The 13,954-nt window shown below is 48.1% G+C and overlaps 1 protein-coding gene across 2 annotated transcripts in view; it reads left to right on the top strand.

Moving 5' to 3' along the window:
* Nucleotides 1-11,214, top strand: part of LOC111160050 (G protein-coupled receptor kinase 3) — a 123,889-nt gene extending 112,675 nt beyond the window's left edge. For both annotated transcript variants that reach the window (XM_022522849.1, XM_022522850.1), the window contains 5 exons: nucleotides 167-262; nucleotides 3,279-3,441; nucleotides 5,646-5,782; nucleotides 8,852-8,965; nucleotides 9,866-11,214. In XM_022522849.1, the coding sequence (XP_022378557.1) occupies nucleotides 167-262; nucleotides 3,279-3,441; nucleotides 5,646-5,782; nucleotides 8,852-8,965; nucleotides 9,866-10,027 (672 nt within the window). In that variant the 3' untranslated portion in view covers nucleotides 10,028-11,214. The remainder of the gene's footprint in view (nucleotides 1-166; nucleotides 263-3,278; nucleotides 3,442-5,645; nucleotides 5,783-8,851; nucleotides 8,966-9,865) is intronic.
* The last annotated feature ends 2,740 nt before the right edge of the window (nucleotides 11,215-13,954 follow it).

The raw sequence follows: 13,954 nt of genomic DNA, 5'->3' as shown, positions 1-13,954 counted from the left end.
GCAGGCACAAGCTCGTTCTCTGCACAAGCCCATTTGTGAAGGACCCATGGTGAGGTGTAGGACCGCGGCTGGAATGCTCAGAGAGTGCAGCACACTGTAGAGTGATAGGTGGGGATGGGCCGTGAGGTGATCTGATAACTGAGCCCTGCTTTCTTGGATCTTCTAGTACCCTCCACCTTTGATTCCACCCCGGGGAGAAGTCAATGCTGCCGACGCCTTTGACATTGGCTCCTTTGATGAAGAGGATACCAAAGGCATCAAGGTACCCATGTGACGTTCACCCTGGGTGTTTTGGGGGGTGGGGAGATGTTTTTCTTGGCCATCAGACTGAGTGATTGTCTTAACATTGGCTTGCTTGTGGAATGTGACTTATCAGTGAACACCCGCATGCATGAAGAATGTAGATGTCAAGGACCTAAATTAGAAACAATGAAAGCTTTCTGTAGACTAATCATTTTCTGTTTGACAAACTGGTAAGTGGTCAGTTTCTTACGGATCTGCATATACTTGCAATTAAACTAGAACTCGAGCATATATGAAGCAGAGAAAAGCAACTATGTGACAGCAGACACACTTTACCTCATGCCAAAGAGCCAGCCATCTTAATCCTTTTAAGTATTCAGATCTGTCTGTGTTCAGATGAAAAGAGCAAACAGCATGAGTCATTTTGCATTTGTCAATCAAAAGTGAAATAATCACTGTGTGCTTTTTTTTTTATATAATCCTCTGCATTTTTCAAACTTTTGTTCATATCATCATGTTTCCCAGTAGACGAGGCATGATTACAGACGGTGAGTCACGAGGGAAAATCATCCCCCTCAGGCTGTTAAGTCAGAGTGTGTCACTACGGTGTCGGACTCACATCTGCCCCCACCTTCTCAGCGTCCCCCAGGGCCTCCCTGTCTTTTCTCAGCTGCCTCATTATACCCTGGTTGTGTCAACCCCCCTCACTTTTCCTGCCAAGCAGCTCACCCTCGAGAAGGTGCACGCACCTGTGGGGAGCCGTGGCCCGGGACACAGAGCTGGAACAGAAGTGGTGGCCGAGTGGCTGGGGAGGAGGGAAGCTGCAGGAGACCCCAGGAGGACACCAGGTGCATTGGGACCCGAGGAGTGGCAGCTGGTTGGAATGCGGTGTCAGGAAGAAAGGGTGGCCTGGATGCTTCTGGGACCAGCTTCCCAGGAGGTGAAGCCGAGGCGAAGGGGAAGCCGAGAGAAGCCACTTCTGTGGTCTGGCACAGTGGCTCTCCCGGGGGCTGCAGTGTGCCTGGTGCGCCGACATGCACACCCCCAGGCGCAGTCTGCAGCCTGGACAGACTGCAGGCGGCCGGCGGTGCTCCGGGGAACGATCATTTCCAAAGTCACCTAAAAGGATTACTGTCGTCCCCATAGAATGTTGTCAGCAGAGGTACTGCTATGAAAGGGTGCTAAAAACACCACGGCCATGACGTGGGAGCCCACAGACATTTTTGATGTTGAGAAGAGATTGCTCATACTTTAAATTTCATAAACCATAATCAAGGCTCTGGAGTCAGACTGGGCTCACATCTGCCCTTATTCGCCGAGTGACTTTGGGTAACCTCTCACACCCTGGTTTTGTCACCTGTGACTGGTTTTGATACCCGGATTTCCCTGAGGTAGGAGAGAGAGCCACTTTAAGCCTCTTGGCCTGTAGTCCCTGCGAGGAGGTTCTGTTGATGTGGTTTTCGTTCTTTGTGACCAAGAGCTGAGGATGAGAACGCTTAGAGCACGCTTGTGGCCAGGGGTCTAGAGGGAAGTGAGGAGCCCGGGACAGCCTAGTCCCCCTAGAGGTTCTGCCTCTTAAGAAACCACTCATTCTTGATCTTTTTAAACAAGCAGCCCAAATAAATACACTGTTCTTTAAAAAACAAGAACAAAACCAACAAAAAATATCACCTCAGATAAGTACATATTTTCTTCCTTGTTTTATTCATTTTCAACCACTTATGCTAAGTCCTAGAAAGTCAGGGCTCTCTGAAATTCTAGGAAGTAGAATGGTTCGTATAAAAGCAGAGTTGGCCCTTCCCAGAAGCTACATTGGAAAGGAGTATGCTTTTACTTTTGGCAAACCCTTCAGAATCCATACCGGGGGCCGTGATCCCAGTGTGCCCCTCTGACCTGCTGTACTAGCACCCCCCCACCCCTCCCACACACACTCACACTCACGCGTGGCTGGGCATACCCCTCCAGCGTTCATGCTCTGGGCCACCGAGGACTTCAGCTCTGGGCTCATCCTGGGCTTCTGAAGGAAGCAGGAAGAGGAGAGGAGAGCTCGGTGAATCAACACGTGATCTTAACAGGTCGCTGAGGGCAGGTAGAGAGCCCTCCGTGTTTGATTGATTTGCTTAAGTCTTGGGGGCAAGTGCTTCTTCTTGCTCTTTTTCTTGTCAATAACTTTCCTGCTGTAACATCTCTCCAGTACTTATCTCTCAGGCAAAGGAGCAAGCAAATCAAATTTCTCAAGAGATCTGTGCTTGTGAGTGACAGCAGTGCTCCGCTCTTTCAGTGAGATCACTCACCTTTCTGCCACAGAATTGTAGCTCAGAGGCATAAAATCACTTTCTTTGCTCATTTTCAGAGTGTGGCCTCTCGGCTCAGGGGGAAGAATGAAGGATTTTGAGCAGTAGTTTGGAAGAGAAATGCTATTATTAAGTGTAATTTTTATTCCCGTGTCTCTTAAAGGCGAAGTTGCCTAAACCCCCTCGTCTCCCGAGCTCCGTGGTTGCACGTTTGATCACGCTGTTACCCTGGGTTCGTGGAAGGTTGGAAGGTTCATGGAATGAATGGAAAATTCAGCCTCCTCTCCCTTCTGCTCATCTCACTTTTCAGATGAATTGAGGGTGGTGAGAAAACCCTCCCACCTTCTCCCTTTTAATTGTTTCTCAAAGTACGGAATGTAATTGCCTACTTTGGCAAATAGAGTCTCCTCGCCATCGTTGACATTCTGTTTTGCTGTCAGATCTTTCTGTACTTTAAATAAAGCCCCGTACATGTTGTTTTTCATTGGCAAAAATGTAACAAAGCTGGTATAAGAGAACGGGTGACTGTCCTTTCCAGTGGGCCTTAAGGTTAAGGTGAAGGTGTCCCCAGTTAGCACGCTGGTTATCAGCGGCAGACGTTTGTGACAAGGAACGAGCCATCTCTGAAGGATTGTATGCTGTGGTCCATTTATCGCCCCACGTCCAGTTAGGGTACTTCTGAAGCTGTTGCCTTGCTAAGTATGTTAAATCATAACTATCTTGATCTCTTAAAATAATAAGCTTCTTGATTGCGACCAAGATCTCTACAAGAACTTCCCCTTGGTGATCTCCGAGCGCTGGCAGCAGGAAGTAGCAGAAACAGTTTATGAAGCAGTAAATGCAGACACGGATAAAATCGAGGCCAGAAAGAGAGCTAAAAATAAGCAACTTGGACACGAAGAAGGTAAAATAGCCAGTGTGCCTCAAAATATTTTCAATGCGATGAATTTTGTAAAAATGTCTCGTAAAGCCGGAAAAGTTTTTGGGTCATAAAGTACTTTCCAGGGGTGGCAGGGGGGAAGGCCATAAATAGTGGCGTGTGGCTTGGAAAAGCTCAGTGTAATATTTCAAAGTCTTCAGTCAATGTATAAATTAAGGTGGTCAGCAGTAGGGTGTCGTGTGTCCTCTGTTCTTGGAGCTTCTAGAGCGAGTTGGCAAGTGTCTTTCTTAAAGACACAGTATTTTCATGCCAGGAAGAGGCCCAGCTTTGTAGGCACGTGACTTGGGCCACCTCACAGGCACCCCGCTGGGTTGAACGCCCTGCCCTCACCATCTTGACATTCTCAATCATGTTTAAACAAGGGCCCCGCCTTTTCCTTTTCTTCTGGGCCCCACAGAGTATGAAGTAGTTGTCACTGGTGAGGAACCTTGCACACGTGTCTCTTGTTCAGCACTGTAAATGGGAATAATGACATTTGTTTCACAAGCACATTAAGGAATTGCCAAACCACATTTTTTTTTTTTTTACAACATTTGAGTGCCCCGTTGGGATTTCCAAAGTGGAGTGCCTCACGTTGGGTGTTAAACCAGCCGGCCATTCTTGAGTCACCAAATGTTGTCACTCTACATTTTCCTAAGATTCTAATGAATCTGGGATATTTAAATGTACCTGGTTGATGATGAGGATATTATTTGCTTTCCTTCTAGGCAAAGACTGTTCTGAGGTTAACATTCTGTTATAAGAGTCATCTGCCAGAAGCAGTTCCTTTGTGTTAATAAGTTACTTGAATGGGAATGGCTTGATGTGGGCTGGCTGGTTGTGTCCATCACCCACTCAAAAACTTGTGCCTGAGTCCCGAAGGGTTCCTCCCATTTGAAAGCTGCCGGCGTACCCCAAGGGAACGGAGCAGCCCCGTAACTGTGCTCCCCTCCATTCTGCAGAGAGAGGGGCTTTGTTTCCAAGCTGTTCCTTTGCGCGCCCATTGACATCACTCTGGGCTGTTGGCTGTAGCTAATTTTATACAGGAAATTACATCAATTGCTCCAGGGAGGGCCATGGTGTCACCAGAATTTTGACCAACTGGACCTAGAAAAAAGAGGCATGTCTTAATGACCTTACCGAAGTATATCCTTGCATCCAGCAGATTCATGAACTTATCTTCATATATCACTGGGCTCTTGGTTGAAGATCTCAGGAGTCTCCTTACAGAACAGTACAGTCCAGGCTTAGGTCCCTGAGGTGAACCTGTAATGCTTCCACCTTCCGTATACTTAAGCTGTGTAAACACTTTGGTGTTAAAATGACAATTCCGGGGAGCCCACCCGATCACCTGTCCTCTCCCTCCTGGGGCCTCCTCCTTCCCCCATATGCCAGACAACATGGGTATCACTTCTCTGTTTGCCATCTGGGTCTCCTGTTAGAACGTTAGCTCTTGGAGGCAGGAGTTCTGTCTCCTGTCCCGTAGCACTGCTGAGTCCAGGGTGCCCAGAACGTGCCCAGCACCAGGCATTCCCTTCAGAGCTGCTGAATGATGAGGGGAGGAGTAAATGAATGGTTTTTAGTGTTCTCCAAATGTTTTTAGTGTTCCTTTAAATAAGAAACCAGAGCAAGCCACTTAAAATTAACCTTTTTAAAAAAAGAGAGAGAGAGAAAGAATGAGAGAGACAGTACTTCACTCTAACGATATGATCGGGACTCCATGAGAGCGAGTTAGCTTGGTCTGTCTAGGTAAGCGTGTACTGGAGGGATAAATACAGCCTTAAGGAATAAACAGTTTCGAGCCTTGTGTTATCTTGGCTGCTTGGTCAACCCCTTACTGTTATTGACAGGATTGAGGGGGAGAACCCCAGTCCCACATAAAGACAAAGGTTCTTCGGGCGTAGCTTGAACTGAATTACACTGTTTGTACCCTCTCCGAGCCGCAAGGGAACTTCACGAATGTCTCCCAATATGGAGAAACAGCCATTCACTATGTTAGCGAAGACCCGCTCTTCCGATCTCCCGCTCACCTGGGTCTCAAAACCGGGACAACGGTTTGCACAACATGCCCCACTCATAGAAACCTGATTTTTCCAAAGAGCGTGTCATTCTTGTTTGTTTGTTTCTGAGAAGAGCAGAGCCCGTCTGTGCCCAAGCCTGTCTAATTTGGGGTTGTTTGTATTCCCCAGATTACGCTCTAGGAAGGGACTGTATCATGCACGGGTACATGCTGAAGCTGGGGAACCCGTTCCTGACTCAGTGGCAGCGTCGGTATTTTTACCTCTTTCCCAACAGACTTGAGTGGAGAGGAGAGGGCGAGTCCCGGGTAAGTCCAGTGCAGCCTTCCTGGCACCAACTGGCAGCGTCCTCGCTGTCGCGTGGCTCTCTCAGAGGGCTGGCACGTCTAACTAAGTACCCTGCTGAGCTCCGGGTATCTATTTGAACTTGTGCACAGGAGATTTGGGATGTTCAAACTCTAACTTTTAAACTTAGAGTTGGGGGCGCCTGGGTGGCTCAGTGGGTTAAGCCTCTGCCTTCGGCTCAGGTCATGATCTCAGGGTCCTGGGATCGAGCCCCGCATCGGGCTGTCTGCTCAGTGGGGAGCCTGCTTCCTCCTCTCTCTCTGCCTGCCTCTCTGCCTACTTGTGATCTCTGTCAAATAAATAAATAAAATCTTTAAAAATAAATAGATAAATAAACTTAGAGACAAAGAAAGATTTTATAAAGTCCGAAAATAGAATGTGAGGTCAAAACAGATTTGAAGGAGGCTGGAGAGTAGTCAGGGAGATCAAAAGAGATTTAAAAAAAAAAAAAAATCCTGGACTTTGGAGTCAGACAGAGACGCTTGAATCCAGGGTTCAGAGAAGAAGATCTGGCGTCCACGACACAGCCTGAGGGTTGGGGGTGTGGCTGCGCTCAGTCTCCCCTTCATGTGCGCCCCCCGTGTTGGGCTCACATGAAATGAGCTAGGTGGTGTAAGCTGTGATGCTGGACCCAGAGCAGAGGTCGCCAAACCACACTTCCTTTGGTCTCAGTTTCATTGGAAAAGTGTAAGGGACTCCCATGCCATAGGCAGGAAGATACCACTGCCCCTCAGGTCCTTTCTCGAGGACTCATGTTTGTGAATAAGATAAGAAGAAATTTCTAATCTGCACTGTCCTTCGAAGCCAAACAGGCCGCATTTATTAAGCACCTACTGCATGGGGGAGCAGAGGGCTTGTCCAGAGGTGGCGACCCAAGGAAAAGGCAGTGCTTCTGCTCCTAGGAGGGAATGGCTAGTCCTCCAGGGCCAAGGAATCGGGGCAGTGGTCCCAGATGTCACAAACATAGCTGAGGTCTTGGATGGGTCAGAATCCTGCCCATCAGTTGTCCGGTGGTGAGAAGTGTAGAAAGCAGTAAGCTCTGATCTTGTTTGTTTGATTTTGGAATGTGTTTTATAAATCTCTGTTGCTAAAGGGGTGCTGGGATGGCTCAGTCAGTTAAGCATCCAACTCCTGCTTTCAGCTCAGGGTCGTGGGATTGAGCCCTGAGTCTGCTTGTCCCTGGGGCTCCTGTGCCTTCTGCTCCTTCCCTGACTCACGTGCAATTGTCTTTCTCTCAAATAAGTAAATAAAATGCTTGAAAAAAATAAATAAGTCCCCACTGGCAAGGTTGCTATTTAAATATGAGTGATTGCTACTACACAGCCCATTCCTTTCAGATAAACAAGACTTCTCACCATTACTAGTGCCATGGGAGTCATTTCCTCAAACTAATACATCTAGGCTCTGAATTGCTTTAATAAGTTTCTTTGGGGGTCTTGAGTTGTAACTCAGGTGCTGGTGAGTATTATATAATATATAACATAATATAATATAATATAATATAATATAATATAATATAATATAATATATATCGTATTTTATAAATATATGAACTTAGCAACCAAACTGTAATTCATATATATTATTATTATAGAATATATAATGTTTCCAGATAGTAAGTGTCCCTGGGGATATTACGCATTTACAGTTGACCCTTAAACAACATGGGGTCAGGGGTGTTGGCCCCTCATGCCATCAAAACCCATGTGGAACTTCTGATTCCCCCAAGAACTTAGCTGCTGATAGCCTACTGTTGAGCAGAGGGCTGACTGATGAGATAAACAGCAGGTTAACATGATTTATACACCGTATTCTTACAATACAGTTGGCTAGAGAAAAGAAAACATTCTTGAGGAAATCACAAGGAAGAGAAAATAACGTTTATAGAACTGTGCTATATTTATGGGGGAAAATATCCCCGTAGAAGTGGACCAACATAGTTCAAACCCATGTTGTCCCCTGGCCAACCGTAGTCTGCCATCTCCTGGACAGTCACCATGGTGTGCGTTGAAATGAAATTATCTCACTTTACAGGATATTTGAAAACTTAAAAAAAAGAGAAAGACTTCCCTTTTTTAAACATTGGATGCAGTATGTTAGCTTGGATTTAAAAGTCAGAGTTCGGTGTTCTGTTTGAGAGCTGCCCAGTGTATATGGATGGATGGATTAATAGGTATAAATCAGGGAACAGTAAACGCGAGCATTTATGATAGTGTTTTCATTTAGGAGTCCTGAGTATTTATCCCAAAAAACATAAAAGCACATAAGTGCTTACGACACTATAGCATTCACCGTAAGCAATCGTGTTCTAGACCTGGCGTGACCATCTTTTAAGGATGTCGCCTGTATTTATAACATCCTTTTGATATTTTTGAAATACCATTAGCTCACAAGCCAGCCTTGCCAGACCTTTCCCGAGCTGCCGTGTCAGGAGCTCGGCTGCTCCCCCCTTGCTCATGTTACACAGCACGTCACTGTTTCCTCACAACTCGGTCGATAGAATTCAGAGGTGTGTGTGACACGGAGAGGACACGTGCGAGTCACAACCATTCGCAGATCGATTCTGTGTCGAGGGAACAGCTGTGCTGTTGTCTTACAGAGACACTGTCCTTTGGAGTTTCCTTCGAGATGCCATCATTTGAATTTTGTGCTTGTCCCTTCGTAGCCCTTCCCCCTCATTTCTAGAATATCATCAACAAAAGGAAAAGGCTGGGCACCTGGGTGGCTCAGTGGGTTAAGCCTCTGCCTTCCCCTCAGGTCATGATCTCAGGGTCCTGGGATCGAGCCCCGCATCAGGCTCGCTGCTTAGTGGGGAGCCTGCTTCCTCCTCTCTCGCTGCCTGCCTCTCTGCCTACTTGTGATCTCTGTCTGTCAAATAAATAAAGTCTTAAAAAAAAAAAAAAAAGGAAAAGGCTGACTTTTTAAAAAAAACTCTTTTTAAGCTAATAGCTTTCCATATTATTTATTAACTTAGCTTAAGAAATTGGGAAATAATGCAAAGTAATTTGTCATTTTTTTATTTTTATGGCTAGCAAAATTTACTGACAATGGAACAGATTCTGTCTGTGGAAGAAACTCAGATTAAAGACAAAAAGTGCATTTTATTGAGGATAAAAGGAGGAAAGCAATTTGTCTTGCAATGTGAGGTGAGTTTCTTGTGTTTTTAAAAAACTTTCCCCTAACTGGAAGTTAGAGCAACTGTGTACCTGTCCACGGAGATGGCCACCTGCATATGGGACAGCTTCTTGAATCCATGCTTTACCACTTACTTAGGAAAGCCCCTGGGCACGAGGGTCTCAGCAAATTAACAGTTGACATTACAGAAGCAAATGTCGGGAAATGGCTGGAGAGGAAGTCCGTGTTATAATCTGATTGCCCTGTCTGGAAACTCTGTGCAGTGTTCAGTAGGGGCCTGTTAGCTAGTCTTCCGGTTCTTAGAACTCAGCATGTTTGAGGTTGGGACCTGGGTGTTTAAGTAAACACAGATAGCGAAGTGACTTCGCTCCGGGGAGATGCCCTCTTTCTCTCTCCAGAATTCTACTGTAGCCCAAATTTAATCCTCTGGGATACTGGGGTATGTGTGTACGTGTGTGTGTAGGGTGTGTGTGTGTCCAGGGTGTGTGTGTGTCCAGGTGCAATGGGGGGTGTGTGCAGGTGTGGGTGGGTATGTGCACGGGTGTGTTTGCGCACGCATGAGTGTCTTCAGAGAGCTAGACCAGTAGTAGATAACTGAGACATGTGTCCAGTAACCATCCCTCCAATGCACACGTGGGGTGTGTGTTCATGGGACAGAGCTCTCCTTTGGCATTACTGTATGGACTTGAACTGTTTTAGAAATCAGAAAGCGCAGGTGCTCTCTGAACGAGTTGCAGGCGGTCCTTCTCCGGGTGGGACTTGGGCAGGGTCCTCTGGAGGGCCAGCCAGAGTGGCCCTGCTCCCTGTGGGCGGCCCGGGAAGCGGGCTGGCGTGGTCGTGACCGGAGGCGCCATGTCTGCGGGCCAGCCAGGTGCGCCCGTAACAACCTCTCCCTTTGTGTCCCCCTGTAGAGCGACCCCGAGTTTGTGCAGTGGAAGAAGGAGCTGACGGAAACCTTCACGGAGGCTCAGCGGCTGCTGCGCCGCGCCCCCAAGTTCCTCAACAAGTCCCGGCCCAGCGTGGTGGAGCTCTCCAAGCCGCCTCTCTGCCACAGGAACAGCAATGGACTCTGACGCCTTGGACGGGAGGGCCCCGGGGAGACGGGGCCGCGAGGAAGCCTGCACTGGGGGCTTTCAGCCCTTGATGGGGAGCCTTTTGGAGAAGTCCGGGGGTCAGAGGTTCGGTCCGCTTGTCCCTGGGGCCCTTCCACAGCTGGCAGGACCCAGGTCGCCGAGGTGCTCCTTGTAGGAGCTGTGCCCATGGTTGGGCCCCGGCCAGCCTCCCACCCCTCCTGAGTGCCTCCTGCACATGACTCTGTCCACGCTCGAAACTACTGAAGAGACAAACAGAAGTTCTTTTCCTTTCTTGCACACCTGTTTGGGTAGACGTGAACCTCGAACTTAAAATGTCTGTATGTCTAATAGCAAACATATCTTAGACTTGCCAAGACGGAGGGCAGCCCCCTATAGCAGGTGCCAGGTGACCCGAGGGCCACCCTGTGTCCTCTGCTGGGCTCCTCCGTGTCTGCTCGCGCTCCTGGGCCCTGGGAGGTCAGCGTGCATTTCCTCCATGTGCTTCAGCACCAACCAACCTCCTGCTGCCCCACGTGGCGAGCTGAGGATAGTTTCTGAGAAGGTTGCTCTCGTGCCCCCGCCCTGCTGCAGCCCCACCCAGGTCCCCGCCTGGGTCCCACAGGGAACAGAGGGAGCATGCCCTCAGAGGACTTGGGGGTCGCTCATCGCTGACAGCGTTCAACAGTGGATACTTGGAAGGCTTCACAGGGATCCTGAAGGACAGGCGCGGGGGTTAAACTTCCAGGGCAACAGTGATTTTCAGACAAATCGCACTTTCACGTGTCTGGGCGTACACGGACACTTGGGGCTGAGTCTGTGTGGGGCTCCGACAATAAGCAGTTACAGGACACGGTCATCCTCGTTCCTGCCCCCAGGACACATACCTGCAACCAGCATGTGAAGGAAGGAAAGAATTGCTCTGTCTTACGTTGTAGTATAATTTAAAATGAATTTTATTGACAAAAGAATGCTGAAGAATGAATGTGCTGAAATGAGTTAACTGTGTATGATGACTTCCGTCTCACCCTTTGCCTGTCATTAGTGAGTGGTACTGGGCCCCGGGTGGGGAGTCCCACGGTTCTCCCACGACGCGTCCGACAGCCTTTTCATGCCCCAAATAAATGCTGGGCTAGAAGAACCAGTGTGTTTCCCAGTGAAGTCCTCTCTATCACCTGACTGAAAATAATAACAGTGATTTTTTTTTTTTTTTTTTTATTTTTATTTATTTATTTGACAGAGAGATCACAAGCAGGCAGAGAGGCAGGCAGAGAGAGAGGAGGAAGCAGGCTCCCTGCTGAGCAGAGAGCCCGATGCGGGGCTCGATCCCAGGACTCCAAGATCATGACCTGAGCCGAAGGCAGCGGCTTAACCCACTGAGCCACCCAGGCGCCCCATAACAGTGATTTTTAAAGTCCCCATATCTGTCTTACTCTTCGTGCAATCCTGTTGTATGTTCCTCAGTTAACTGTTGACAGCATAGATGACCGCATCATTACCTGCGTCCTGCCCAGATCTCCATGCACTGGGGTCATTGGGAAAATTATATTTTGGGAGTTTGGAAGGTGATTACCGAGAGTTTTTTATTTCATAGGGCTCCCTTTGGAGGAGAAATGTGGAGGTCCACTCCCCATCTGAGCTATCAGTTGGGGTTTAAATCAACACGTGCATTCTACTCGGCTCTTTCCAGTAGAGGAGGACAGAGGCACTCTTTACATGCCCTGCCCTGGTTTAAAAAGGAAGAATGGCATTCACATTGTTTTTTACAAAACCACTGGCAACAGAAAGGTAGTCGATCCTCATAAAGGGTGAGTGCCTCGAGGCCATGGTTAATGACCACAGTCACTGCTGCCGCGGCCCCATCCCAGGCGCCCATCATTCAGCACTTACAAGCTGGGAATGGGCGTGCCCTGAGCCTCTGCCAGACAGAGCCAACACCCTCCTGTTGAGGAGGACACAGACTCCTTTGGGGTCTGGGCTTAGTCTTTCCCACTTACCACCTAGGGCATTAGCCATGCGAGCCTGCAGCTCTTTGAAAGACACCATCTTTGCTCTGGAGAAGAACAGGAGGCTCATCTGTCCTCAGAAAGGAAACAGGAATTGGAAGACTTGCCTCAAGCCTAAATTGCAAGCGCCGGGGTCTCATCCGGTGGGTCTGATACCTGTGCTTGTCCCCGAAGCCGTCTGATAGGGCCAGCGTCCCCGCTGCCACTCGGAAAACACTTCCGGACCCTTCTGTGCCAGCAACTCGTGCCTGCAAGGCCAGAGAAGGCCGCCGCTCTGCAGAGCTGTTCTAGAACGTTCTAAGAGTGTGACCTCATTCCTCGATGGCTGACCCTTCAACATGCAGACCACGAAAAAGGACAAGATGCAGCATATGTTTTCTCACTTGAAGAAGAAAGTTGATGTTATTTTTATAAAGTTATAATGTCTTGACTTCATGAATCAAGGGAATTAATCAAGCAAAGTCTAAAAGATGACTTTAAGCCGCTCTGCAACGTATATGGAAGAAGCTAAAAACTTCAGTGAATCCAAGGTTATTTTTCCAGGCGAGAATATTCTCTCCAGTGCATTTGCCCCTTCACGGCACCGGGAGGCATGCTTTTTCCCTTCTGCATCGTGTTTAAGGATGATTTTTCAGCAAAAATTCTAGAAATTAGCCATTTCACTGTTAAAGCAAATGTTTTCGCTACTCATGCCTCTGATTGGCCAATCCGCGGATGTGACAGTTTCAAAATTTGTGTGGAACAGGAGGGACCAGATGTGGAGGAAAGCAGGCATACCGCTCAGGAAAGCCCACGGCAGCAGCACACGGCCATCCGTTTGGAGCAAGACCTAGCTTGACATGTGATTTGAAATGCGTCCTGTGGACACCAGAAACTATTGTTTTAAGGCCCTCATGGGCCCTTACAGGATATCCTTTACCCATTCACAGGGAGCTTTAACTCTACGAAAAAGATCAAAGTGTGATCTTTCTCTGATGATTTGAAAAATGTCACTCGGAATTTGTAGTCGGGCCGGTTGGACACAGCATTTGACTTTTCGATGGAATTGGTTTTTCACATCAAGAAGAAAGCCAAATTCTCAAAGTCAGGCCCTTTTTCACTTGCTGTAAATCTATGAAAGGTATTTTGAAATGTGCTGGGGTAAGAGAAGACCGATTCCGTAGGACTTAATCATACGTGATTTTTTTTTTTTTTCTTAGTAATTTTGTTCGGGGAAGTGTTCCTGGGTCATTTGGAGACGCCTGCTGAATTATCTCCACACCCCCGAGGACTGGCGACGTTTGTGCCCGGAGAGGAGGTGGGCTTCACGGGAGCATAGGACAGGTGGTGGCTGAGGGGGCCATGGGCAGGTGGAGAGGGTGTCTCCCAGACAAGAACAATGGTAGAAATGGGGCAAGGAAGGCCGTAACTTGCAGGTTAAAAAAAATAAAATAAATAATCACTCCCTTTACACGAAGCACCAAAGAAATGACTGACTAAATGATTGTGAGACATGGTCGCTTTATTTTCGATTATGGAGCCACTGGAATTATGAATAGCCCATCGACTTCCCATAAGGGCCCTGCGTACCCTCCAGCACCCTCCAGGAAGGCACCTGGCACCCAGAGCTAACCGTCCCCCCGACCCCATCTTTGCACACCTTGCGGCCACCAGCAGGTCCAGGCATGGGGCCTGGGTGGCCCCCCTCGGGGCCCTGTGGCCAGCTACAGACCTTTATCACACGTCCACTGGGGCCACAATAAGATTCCCCAGACCAGCGACACCCAGCTTGCTGTTTAAGCCATGCCCACTTCCAGAGGGAGCTTTAATAGTTGAAATGTTTGGAAAACATTTTTCCCTGGAGACCTAACATGATTTCCCCTCCTCCCACGAAAGGTTGACTCCAGAGGTTTGAATTCCTCAATTACTTAAATTCCTATGAATA

The sequence above is a fragment of the Enhydra lutris genome, unplaced genomic scaffold (genome assembly GCF_002288905.1).
Source record: "Enhydra lutris kenyoni isolate GAN:26980312 unplaced genomic scaffold, ASM228890v2 scaffoldscaffold73, whole genome shotgun sequence".
In the NCBI taxonomy this organism is placed as follows: Eukaryota; Metazoa; Chordata; class Mammalia; order Carnivora; family Mustelidae; genus Enhydra; species Enhydra lutris.
This window is presented reverse-complemented; position numbering and strand designations above follow the sequence as displayed.